General features: G+C 39.5%; 1 protein-coding gene across 1 annotated transcript in view; it reads left to right on the top strand.

Moving 5' to 3' along the window:
* Positions 1-7,446, top strand: part of CERS6 (ceramide synthase 6) — a 99,049-nt gene extending 91,603 nt beyond the window's left edge. Inside the window, exon 11 of the mRNA XM_036386701.2 lies at positions 1,602-7,446. Within this exon, the coding sequence (XP_036242594.1) occupies positions 1,602-1,763 (162 nt within the window). The 3' untranslated portion in view covers positions 1,764-7,446. The remainder of the gene's footprint in view (positions 1-1,601) is intronic.
* Positions 7,447-12,737: the final 5,291 nt, after the last annotated feature.

Raw genomic sequence — 12,737 nt, 5'->3', positions numbered from 1 at the left:
AAAAGGGAGCAGATCCCATGTTTTGCAGAACTGGCTACAGCATAGAATCTTATTTTGATTTTTGGCTTTGGGGCAGGACCCTAGCAGAAAAATTGGCAGTGAATCTACTAAGAGAATTTAAGTTGAAGCAGAATTGTTCAGTCATCTGCTCTGCCATCACATAGATCACAGATGCTCAGTACTGTGTGCTGAGACCATTCTCTTCTGTCTGATAAGGGTATAATTCTAAGTGTATTTCTGTACTGCCGCCAGCTGCAATATAAAAGTTCTTTTATATGAAAGACGTTGAAGTAACCTATTAATTGAAGCTCTGTAAAGTATGGAACCAAATTTCTGACCTCAGCTGAAGTCCAGTTTCACAGGTGTCAGAATTGTGGGCTTGCTAGACATTGGCATTGAAAACTTTACTTACTGGGAGCTGTATGGGAACTGTTTTCTTTTTTCACTGGTTCCAAGCAGAATGGTGTCACTCAGGTACTGTGATTTTGCAAGGGCAACACTGAGAGCTCCAAAGGCAAATGGCTCTTTCTGACATGAGAATGGAATTGTCAAGAAGACTTTGCAGAGGAGAATTACTGTAAGCGAAAAATTACACAGTGGCCCTGTTCTTTAAGCATTTTTAGTTCTTCAGGAAAAAGACTCACCATGTGTTTGCCCCCTTTTATGTCCATTTGCTATAGTGAAGTCAGCTGTAATTGCCTGATTTTGGCAACCAGCAGATCAATTGTGGATCAATCATGAAGAAATTGGGATGCTCAGCTATACAAACAGGAGTAGAAGCAGGCATGAAAATGGTATCCTTAGAGCTGCATGCCGGTTAAACTTCAGACCTCTTTCTGTTGATGCTGTTTTTTTTGTATTATATCTGGTGGACTCTTGATAATTTTGGAGATTTTTCAAGATTTTTCAAAGTCAGCTGAAAATTAGCAGGAAATCCCTAGCAACTAAGGTCCACCTGTTTCTGAAACCCCTTTCCAGTGACACAGTGGGGCACACAGTTGAACTGTGATTCCTGTTTTAGAGATTGAACACGTTTTGCAAGTGCCATTCTCACCTCTTGTCTGAAGTCAGAGACTTGAGTTACTTGATGTGGTGGGTTTTATTTCAAGCAGTACTCGGGTCTCCTCCTGCGAGCACACAACACTGTTCCCTGGAGCCACGTGGTCTCCAGTGAATTGGGAATTAAAGGGCAGGAAGTTGGGTTGAACATTTTGTATTACCAGGTCAAAGAGCAGCACTCCAAATGAAATACAGTTGTAGTTAGTAGGGGCGCAGAGGGGCTGAGCCTAGGTTGAATTTGGGAGCTTGGATTGTTGTTTACTTCGGTCTGTGCAAAACTCTTTGCCTTGAGCACTTGGCCATACTACCTGCAGTGCACCAGTGCTGAGTTCTCATCCTGCCTTTGCACGTGGCATAGTATGTGCAGACATCTGTGTTTGAAGTGAGTGCAGGCAGGCAAAGACAGAGAAGTGTGCCAGAGCTGAAATCGCCTTCAAAACTCAAATTGAAAAGATGTGTGAATTCTCTGATTCTCTTGAACCAAAGAGCTGAGTTATTTCCTTACAGTCACCTACTGCCCACTTCTTTTCCACATTCTACAGGTAGCAAAGGATGCCCGAAGTGATGTTGAGTCAAGCTCAGATGAGGAGGAAACAGTACCTCGCTCAAAGGCCCCGCACAGCACGGTCGCCACCAACGGCACCAGCGGTGCCAACGGGACAAATGGGTATCTCACTGGTGCCACTTCCTCAGAGGAGCATTAATCCTTCAGTTCAATCACGAGACATGAACAGAATGAACTGTTTGCTACTGGAAGTAAATTATAAGTCGTGAATGCAGTTTATTCATGTATTTCAGCATCAGAAAAAAATTAGGAGTATCAAAGCATTCTGATAGCGCACTGCCATATTTCCTGTTTGTGAATGAAGACAGCACACCATTCTGTATACGTAGGCATGCTGAATGTGTATGTAACTGACACAATGGGAGCAGTATTTTCACTTGTACTGTCTGAAATATTATTTATTTTTTATTCTTTTGGGAAATTCTGGACAAAAGGGAATATCCATTCTCAAACTTTGTGTCTTGGATTCTCGGTAACGGAGAGCATCATGCTCAGATCTCTTCTGTCCATCCCTGTTGGTTTTGCTGAATCTGCTATAAGTAATAGTTGCTTGATTTGTTACTTACAGTAAGATAGAACATAGCTTTATAGATTTTAGATCTGCTTCAGATATTTTTGCTATCTTTATGTTTTAAAGTACTGGTTTTGAAATTGCCTATCAAATCACAGTTACTGCTCTTCCAACATAATTTGGGGGGGGGGGGGGAAGTGGTAATTGTGGGATATTATTTTAGCGTAATTTAAAATTCAATTTGATGGTTAATTGCATTAGAAGTAGACTTGATTTGTTGTGCAAATACCCAAAAGCATTGTTGTCAGAACTTTGGATAAATTCGTTACTACCTTTTTTTTGGCCTTTCAATTTTTGACCTCTACAGATTGTAGCTTTTTGCGGAGATTCCATGTAAGAAGGTGTTTCTTCAAATGCACCATTCTGAATCCAGACTTAACTCCTGAAATTGTTCTTGCGTGTTCACCTGATTGAGAGCGGGGGTGTAATAGAAAAAACAGCAGATGAAAAGTTCATTTCTTCCTCAGACTCAGCTCAGTTTAGGTATTATTCTCAAAATTATTGCTACTTCCTTAGCAGAGTGAAGAGAGGGAGGGCAGAATGTCATACATTACTAAAATTAGTTTATTTTTCATGTGTAAGAACTTGAGCAAAATTCACTTAGCATAATTCACAGCAACCTTTGAATGCTCAGCAGTATTTCATCACCTTTACAAATAAAATTAGGGGGCATTTGTAAAATAACTTTGCATTCCTTTTTATCCAAGATTTACAAATAGTGTCCCAAAGAAGACATAATAACAGCCTAAGTAAACATATTTTCAAACATTATATACGTCATTCTTCCAGTCTCCAGATCAAAGTTCGATGTAGGATGCTAAGGATCATACAGCTCTTGCAGGACACTTCTGTGATTTGTGACAGCAGTGCCAAAAGTAGGCAGGGTTCGTGGGTAACAGACTCTATGCAACCTACTGTTCAACAGTATTGTGTGTGCACACAGAACTTATAGACCTTTTAGACCAAAGACTGACGTACACACACACACAGACCACAGACGTGTATATATACAAGTTAAAAAAATAACGGAAGGAAAAAACAAGGGGGAAAAAATCTCAAGTGTGTCTTCTATATACAAAGGGATTGGAGTGCTGTGTTCAGCTGGAAACCTGAGCCATGAGGTCATTTCTGATTCCTTCCACCTATGCAAATAGTAAAATATAGATGGTTTCTGATGCCATAAAACATGTTTAAAGACTCTGTTTATATAGACTTCAACAAAGAAAGTTGTGTTGTCACTTCTTTCTTTTGAAAACTGAGATTTGTCCTATTCTACTGATCACTCTTTAAAACTTCTAAAACTTTTATTATCCATAGAAACTCCTGTGTATTAGGAAAAAGGTGGTGTGCTAAAAGCAAGATTGGAATGGCATGAATGGAAATAGTACCTCAACTTAGTAAAGAATAAAGGTAAGAAAACTCAGAAACTCAGATCACAAAAGATCTGTCAGTTCTACTACCCACAGAACATCTTTTGAAAAACCCAGATAACTTTGTAAGCCAGCAGCTGCATAGCTTATATGTCCATGAATATATCTGAGGGAGCAAGGGAGCCTTACTTAAATCTCCTTCTTCCCATAAAGTTTCTCTGCCTCTGATTTTTTTCATCTGTCTCCTGTGCATTTGATTTCATACAGTTTTCTGCAGGGCAGGTTATACATGTGAAAATATGCTGATTGCAATGGAAAGTATCCTATCTATGGTGTTTGCAGCTGTGTAGTAATTACTGTGAAGATGATTCCAGGATTTTAAAATAAAACCATCCTGGGATCAATTAAATTAAGATTATAATTTTTGAAATCTGACCTGCTAAAATGGAGAACACTAGTTTAATTTCATGGTGTTGATTACTGCCACTGAACCATTTCTCTTCTGCAAAGATGGTTACAAAAATGGCATTCTGGAAAAATATTTTGCCTCACATGAGAACAGAATGTTGCTCTGAACTGTCAACATGCACAACATAGACTACATGCTGCAATGTTGGTGATGCAGGGCTGTCCCCAGCAGCAATCCCTGTGCCAGAGGCCTCTAGTCCCTGTTGGTCCTCTTCAGCAATGCTCTGTAATGTTCATTCAGATGTAGAGTCAAGGCTACAACCCTTGAGATGATTTACCGTCACTGCATATGCTGTTAGGGTATCACAGAATCATGGAATGTTAAGGGTTAGAGGGGACCTTGAGTCATCTAGTCCCAACCCCCTGCCATGAGCAGGGACACTTCACCCTAGGCCAGGTTGCTCAAGACTTTATAAAACCTGGCCTTAAACAGTGCCAGAGTTGGGGCATCCACAGCTTCCCTGGGCAAGCTGTTCAGTATTTTACCACCCCTGAAGTAAAGAATTTCTTTCTAATAGCTAGTCTAAACTTTTCTCCTTTTTGCTCCAGTCCTCTTATCAACTTCATAGCCCTTCTCTGGATGTGCTCCAACAGTTCTATGTCCTTCTTATGTTGGGGACACCAGAGTTGGCTGCAGTACTCTGGGTGGAGTCTCATGAGAGCAGAGGGACAGAATCCCCTCCCCTGCCCTGCTGCCCTCACTCCTCTGGATGCAGCCCAGGATACATTTGGCTTTCAGGGCTGTGAGTGCACCCTGATGGCTCACAGTGAGTTTTTCACCAACCATCACTCCCAAGTCTTTCCACAGGGTTGTTCTCAATCACTTCTCCACCCAGCCTGTAGGAGTCCCTGGAATTGCCACAACCCAGGAGTAGGACTTTGCACTTGGCTTGCTTGAACTTCATGAAGTTTCCATCAGCCTCCCTCTCAAGCCTGCCAAGGTCCCTTGAGCCCCACTGTTAAATGGTGCATCTGGGATTGAAACTCTTCACTTGAGGTTTAAATTCAGTTGCATCTGTGAAATGCTAAAGCATGTATGCAGTTACCTTGGTTCAGCTAACACACAATGACATACTTAGCCCCTATAATCCTGGCTTTTTGGAGTCTGTTCTTAGCAGTTAGTATAAACTTCATACAGATAAGTCTGGAAAATAAGTGAGGTAAGAGAGATTCAAATGACACATGTGGGGGAATAGGGTAAGAGGAAGCCTTAAGAACTTCACCAACCTTTGCTAAACAATGATCTTTCAAGCTAGAGGTTTATTATAAAAATTAGGAATTCACACTTTTTTCTGTCTCTGGTGGGAAGGACCAAGTGATTTAGTGATCAGACATGGCAGTGTGCTTTAATTCATTGTTTCAACTAATGGGTGTGAAAACTTTGGCTTCATCTTCCACTCTGCAGAGAAAATACCATGCAATTATTTCCTTTTTCATTTGAATTTGATTGCTTTTCTGATTAAGACCTTTGCAAGGTGCATTTGGAGGTCATCGAGTATTTAGAGGTTGATTGCACATATTTTAGAAGATTGACTGAAATTATTCGCATGGTTCATGGTAAATGTGAGACCTTAAAATGTTCTGTATATTCACACCTTTTGTAGAATTGTAATTTAGTAATTCTAGAAATGAGAGTTTGTACTCTATAACTTCTCTGTCTTTGAGTTCTATGGTCCTTGTTTATAGTACAGTACATGACACAGTGGTTGAGATGTCAAGGTAGAAAAATGAGGAAATTAGAGTTTATTAGTAAATAGTAAGAATTTGTCTTCTCTCCTAGACAGAGCCCAGATTACAGTAAAATAAGATTCAGGTTACCCTTTGTGTGGTGTTTCCCATATTGGCATATTTTGTATCAAAGAAAAATACATGGTGGGTTGGTGGTTTTGTTTGGTTGTTTTTCATAAAGAACAACATTGCAGAAAATGGTAAAAATACCTGATCAAACAACATGGGTGGACATTGGAGTCTTTTGGGTCTTGATCAATGTTAAGTAGTGCTAGTTTTAAAATACCAAAGTGCCCCATGCTGTTTCCTTGTTGCCCTTTTGTAGTTTTTTCTATCTGTTATTTATTTAATGATTCCAGCAGAATTGGTACAGGTGTCACAGCTTCATATCTCCTGCCTCAGCCTGTGACCATTCTGTGACCATGTGATTGCCAATGCCAAATGCTTTTTCTGAGACCGAGTACATGCACTAAAGCTTTGCTTACAGTGAAGTGATTCTTGTCTTAAATCTGTATGTGATTCAGGTGAAAATCACTTCCTGGTTGTGAACAGGACATGAGGGTGAAAGCTGTGACCCTGCAGCACACGCCACTGCTGCTCACTGCTGGGTGATTGAGGCACTCCCTGTTTTACTCAGAGTGCTCCACTGGGAAGCCTAATGCCCATTTCATTCATTTTCTCATTACCACAGCCTTCTGTATCTCAGAGAAATATGGGCTACCATTGGTTTTATACAGCTGATGCTTTGGTATTTTCTTAATCTCTTTGCTACAACTCATTTTTGTATGTCTCCTATTGTCTACTTCCTGTGACATTTGTGGGAGAGGAGTATTAAATACTTTTTACCCTTCTTGTAATGTAGACCCTCTTAGGCCTAACTTCAGTGTTCTGCATACTACAGTTGCCTTTAAACCATGAAGCAAAACCAGTTTGTATTACTTGTTTTGACTGGTTTTGATTTGGAACAGGGACCTAATGGGAACTTCAGTAAGACAACATTATTCTTTTTTTCCCTTTTCTTTTAAAAAGCTCTAGTGGAGGTTTGGAAAGGTGGTGTACATGTACAGCCTTTACACTGTAAAGATTTCTGATTGTAGTTGCAATGAAAACACAGTGTTTGAGTGTGTCTCTGCAGACTTCTCAATCTTTGAAATTGTTTCAGTTAAAAAACTGGAGGAAATACCATGAAAGGATGTTTTGGAGTCACGTCAATGATCACATGTGTCAGACAAAAGGCAAAAAATACTGTCTTACATGACTTAAAATGGGTGCAACAAAACACATTTTCTGACTTCTGCTGAGCTTCAGCTTTTTGCTGTTCTTGTTTACACAAGCTCTCATACCATACTGTGCATGTTGACTGCTGCAAGTCAGGGGGAGGCAGATGTGACACATTTTCACCTGTGTTTTCATGACAATCCTGTGCTTGAGCAACTCTTTCAGAAATGTGGTGATGTGTAGGAACTCCACTGTTCTGGATACAGTGATGCACGAGCTAGAAGTCCTTTCATGTATAGCTATTGTGTGGAACTTTGGGAGTTATTTTGTCTTTTATTTGACTGGGTTTGGGGTTTTTTCTAATACGGAGAAAAATTATTCCTCATAAAATCTCTGGAACCAACGAGTATTGTGGACTATTTTAATTTGGAGACAGTTTCATAATAAACATAAGTATTAGAAATGTAGATTTTGTTTTCTTATTTTTTTCTATGAGATGCAGACAATGTTTTCCTTTGTTTTAGCTCAAAGATTTTTACCCACACTGTAGACTCCAACACTCTTTGGACAGATCCAAGTATGTCTTTGCTGTATTCATCACTGTAGTACTTTATGTTATTTCTTGTATGAAACTGTTTGTAACAGGAAGTGTTGGAAGATCAAGTTCTCTCAATACAAACTAAAATATTTTCATTACCGAAAAAAAGGACAATTTTCTAGGATTTAAACATCAAAATTTTGCATGGTAATAACTCCCGAATGTCCAACTGAGCCCACTTTGGAAAAGATGTCTTTTTTCCAGTGAGCAGATTTTCTTTAGAAGTACACATTCAGTTTTCTTTTAAGGAGAAACTGTCATTCAGCAAAGCACCACCTACTAGCCTCCTGTGGAAGTGAGAGAAAAGAGCCACTCTTAGGAGTGGCTCTCCAAAGGAAAAGCTGCAGCTCACCAAAGTAAAGCCTACAAAACACCATTATCAGGCAGGCTCTGCTGCAGCATTAAAAGATGATGAGGAAGTACTTAGAAATGGGATGCCGGAAAAAATTCTGGTAACTTCAGCACAAAGAAATTTAGGCAACAGTTCTCATAACACAAGTATCAGTCATATAGGGATCTTCACACATCAGTTGAAGTTTTACACTGGAAGAGAAGTAAGCCTTTTTGCAAATGGGGTGTGCATTGTGTTAAAGAACTGTAGACCTTTAGCAATTGTAGTTGTTAATATGGCTCTGTGATAATATATACTCTTGTGTTACATTTAATATAGCATTTCAATTCATGTTTATTGAAGGTATTTTTGAAGAGATTTACTGATGTGGAATATTGTCCAGTGGTATGTCTAATATCTTTTACTCCCTATGCCACATATGCTCCTCAACTTATGCAGCACAAGGGAGAGCCAGTGTGTGCAGAGCACAGCTCAGGATAACGTGATACAGAGAAAGACCTTTATGCTCTGGCTCTAAGTCTGTAAAGGACCCTTTGCACAGGAAACAGTGGCTCTCAGAGGACAGCAGGAGGACAGCTGCATCAGGAGAGTTAGAAGGCAATGACACAATTTCCTGTAGATTTAGAAGGTGAGTGAAGGGAATCCAAATGTGTAGCTGTACCAGATGAGCAAATTTCTGCACGACTCAGTAGCTCATCATGCTGTGATGGACAGAGGCTGGGAGCTTATGTGGAGGGAGGTTAGTGCCAGGTCTGCTAGCGTGGGTGGAGGGTTCTTGTTTCCCTAAATTGTGCTGGGGTTTTTGGTCTTTTTGGTGATCCATTCTGCTGCAGCTAGTCCTGCCCCTGGACAGATTTTACACTGTCTACTCTTGTCAGCCAGTAACCTTCTTAAGTGGCTTAAGTGGGTTTCACAGAACAAGATGCCAATTTGTACTTTATGCCCACCTTCTCCAGCCCTGAGTCTGCCAAACCAATGATGATTCTTGTAGAGGGATTTCTTAAATGCAGAGTTGTGTGCAACAATGACATGTTCCTGAGGTTCTGACTTTCAAAGGTAATTGTTTACATGTGACACAGAACTGTTAGCTTTCGGTCACTGGAAACTGTAATATAAAAGTAAGTATTAGAAGTGGAGTATTGAGGGTTTTTTAAGAGTAACATGACCTATTTGTAATATTACTGCTATAGTTCACTGATCAGATGAAAAGGTAATGTACTCTTAAGCTACTGGCTGGCAACATATATTTACATTCCTAAATTATTGCTCTTTCATAGACATCTGAAAAACACCACAGTGGGTGAGGTTTTTTATGCTTTTTAAACATTTCAAAGTGTAAGGTACTCTCCCTAGAAAATACTGTGCAGATTATTTCTCAGTTTTCCAGAAAAACCAAGCAAAGTCCCTGCACAACTGCCATATTTCTTGCATATTTACATGAACTTTTTGCAATCTCCCCTCACAAAAAAAGTCCTGAAACCCAAAGATGAAATGTGATCCTTCCTTAATTAAATTTGCGTCAGCTCTCTCACATTAATCTAACTAGCAATTTTATGTCCTATTTCTGAGCCTATGATGAGGATAACCTCACCTTTTAATTCACAGTAATGGTAATTATAATTACTGTTTGGTCTCCTAAGGTGTCTTTGAAGGAGCTGCTTCCTACCAGAAAGGCTTGCTATTTCATAGTTACTTTTGTTTAGTCCCTCATTTAGGCTCAATTTAAACGTAATTCATCTTAAGCATTTAGTTCTCATTTTTACATGTGGTTTCTCATGGAACTCTCTCCCAAGTGAGATCACTGCCCATAGCTGTTACTTTATGGGACAGTGTATTCATATTTCAGTTCCAGAAAGGATTTGCATGTAAATAGTCTAGCTCACTTACAGGTCCAACATTTGGTCCTTCAGCAATGTTGAGGAAGTGATGACCCAAGTTGTGGCACCACCTGGACTGGGTGGCTGTAAATAACAGCCAGGACTGCTGTCCAGACTAGAAACAGCCTTTTCACATGATTTTTTTTTAATAACTGTTCCACTTTAATACCAATTTCCTACTAACTGAATTTCATTTCTTCTAAGGCTTTTTGTTAAGGAGCATGTGAACCATTGAGATGTATAGTTAAGCTGTGATGGTCTGCACTACTCTTGCAACTTGTCCAAGCATCCAGCACAAACACAGCAGCTGTTTTGCATAGAAGAACTCCTCTGTAAGATTTGACAGGTAACTATTATACACTGCTAACTGTATTATCTGGGAGAAGAAGAATGGGTTGCTAACAGCAAAGGGAAACAGCAGGAGCAGTTGGGAACAGTAAACCATTTTTCTTGTGTAAATTGCATTCACATTGATTGTGGATTTCATATTTTGATTCAATGGGATGCCGTTAGCACAACACTTGGTAAAGGTGATCCCTAGTGTACTACAGTCCCAAGTAGACTATCAGAATTGTGGGCTAACCTTAGAGAAGGCTGGAGCCTAAAAAGATGGGTAATTGCTGCAGAGTTGCAGTTGACAGCATTGAGAATTGCATGCCAGAAGAGGATTTTCCTCTTTCCTTTAGAAACATGAGTTGATCAGATGGTTTATCTGCCTTTGCAATAAGTGCAGGAAAATACAGGCCAGTAAGTCATGCTGATACAATACTAAAAAAATAAAATTACCTATTTGCTGCATCGTCTTTCCATTATAAGGTTGTGTCATACATGGAGTTAAACAAGCAAAATTCTCTCATTAGCTTTGCATGGGAAGATAAGTATTAGTTGTTTGCCTATGAGGTAAGCATTTACATTAATGTATTGTGCTGTAATTTAGCTAGTAAACCACCCACGAGGTCGCCTATCACTTTGACCTATTCCTCACTTAGCCAAAAGGTTAATGTATGCAGTCTTCTCTGAAAAGCCTGATTTCCTTTATGGTAATTGCAATTGCCATCAGTATGAAATGTAGCATGCTTCTAAATCAAAATAGTGATACATAGCTGGTGTTCTAACAGACCTGTTTCTTTGCCCAGCCAGTTATTCCAGCTGAAGCTGTGGTGTAGAAGATAATGGATAATGAAGAATTGAGCCCATGATCCAGTAGCTAGTGCAAGTCAGTCAAAGAGCATGTTTCCACATAGAGAGTTATCCATCAGTCACAAAACAGGTGAGTTAGTAGCAATTTGCATTGTTCAACATGCTTTGACTGAAGAGGGAGAAAATCACACTGAATTGTATCTTATTTCAATTAATCATTTCAGCGCATAACTACTTATGTATATCCATAAAAACGTCATATGAAAAACCACCACACGCTTGCATGGCTAAACACTATTTTTAGCTTCTCTCAGTTTCCCCAGCAACTTTTGAATGCGTTGCTCAATTAGTCCAAATTTGAAAAGAAGATTGTGTTGCAGTTATCCCTGTCCTTAGAATGTACTTAAAGTTAGCAGTCAGGTACAGAGGAGAACCACAGATCAATGCACTGGAGAAAGAGTAGGCAGGGTGCAACTGGTGTCCTGCAGCTTCAGCAGCAGCAAAGCAGGAGCCAAATGGCATAACTCAGGAGTGGTTCTATGGCTCTGATCCTTAGAGTGTAAAGAAGAGCTGAATATCACAGTGAAGAGAATGGCACTGTTCAAGGACAAACCCACAGATGTGGAGGAAATCAGGCTTCATTGCCTCTGCTTCTGCTACAACAACTTAGAAATAAGCTCAAGACTCTAAAGAGTTCTCTGTGTACAGAGCTGTCAAAGTAATTAGGGATAATATGGATAAAAAGAATGGAGTGCCACTGTCTGGCAATCAGAGCCATTCCTCCCAACCCTTCAGGCATACAATCCTGTTTTAGCAGTAATGCCTCATATAACTGAATTGCAACTATTGCTTTCAAAAAGGTAAGACTAATACCACAATCATTTAGTATAGCTTATTCACACAGTTGAAATACATACTCTTACTGTGCCTGTGGGACTGATTTATGCATGCATATCTTTGTTATGTCATGTTCCACAAGCCTTTTAAAAAGTTATAAATCACAAGTGAGTTCACAGCAATGTTACAGTATTACAATGACAAAACTAATTTAGACAATTTCAAGGTACTGAATAAATGCAGTTTTTTGACACAGTAGAGAAGACAGTATGGCACAAACAGAGCATTCTTCCTGAGAAGTACCTGCAACTTAAATCCTGTTAATCTGATTGAAAAGGAAGCAAATCCACTAATGAACAATGAGACCCTGAAGTCAGGTTCCCATCCCTCATCTTTTTGTACCATTGCCAGTTACAGAATTCTAAGAGAGGACACAGGGTTTGTCCTGAGAGAGGACACAAAGCAGAAACTGAGGATTTGTTTTATTGACATGTCACTATAGTAATGCTTAGTAATTCTCTGCTGCTATTCTGTTCCAAAATTGCAGTGTAATCAATTGGCACCTTTACCTTTCTTACTGTTCTTTGTGTATAACTGGCTGTAACACAAGAAAAAAAATCAACAGGGCACACCAAGGAAAATGATGTACTACTTAGGAAAACAGCAAATTATGCCCTATAGAGAAGAAGAAATGGAAGATTATCTCTTTTACTTTTTTTTTAAGTTGTGCTCCTAGAAGATGAGCGTGTAAGTCTGTGGTGCACCCATCAAGCTATATGGTTAAGTTCAGACAAACCAAATTATTTAAAATACAGTTCACATGTGACTGGGAAATATTCCCAACTGTACTAAGAATATCTGATCAGATCAGATCTGATCTGATCACCACATTTAAACATGCCTAAATGACTAGGTCGTACATATTAGTTTTTGATTCACTAGAATTTCTAGGAC

The sequence above is a fragment of the Molothrus ater genome, chromosome 7, assembly GCF_012460135.2.
Source record: "Molothrus ater isolate BHLD 08-10-18 breed brown headed cowbird chromosome 7, BPBGC_Mater_1.1, whole genome shotgun sequence".
Lineage (NCBI taxonomy): Eukaryota > Metazoa > Chordata > Aves > Passeriformes > Icteridae > Molothrus > Molothrus ater.
Note: the sequence above shows the minus strand (reverse complement) of the source record. Positions and strands in the feature narration are given on the sequence as shown.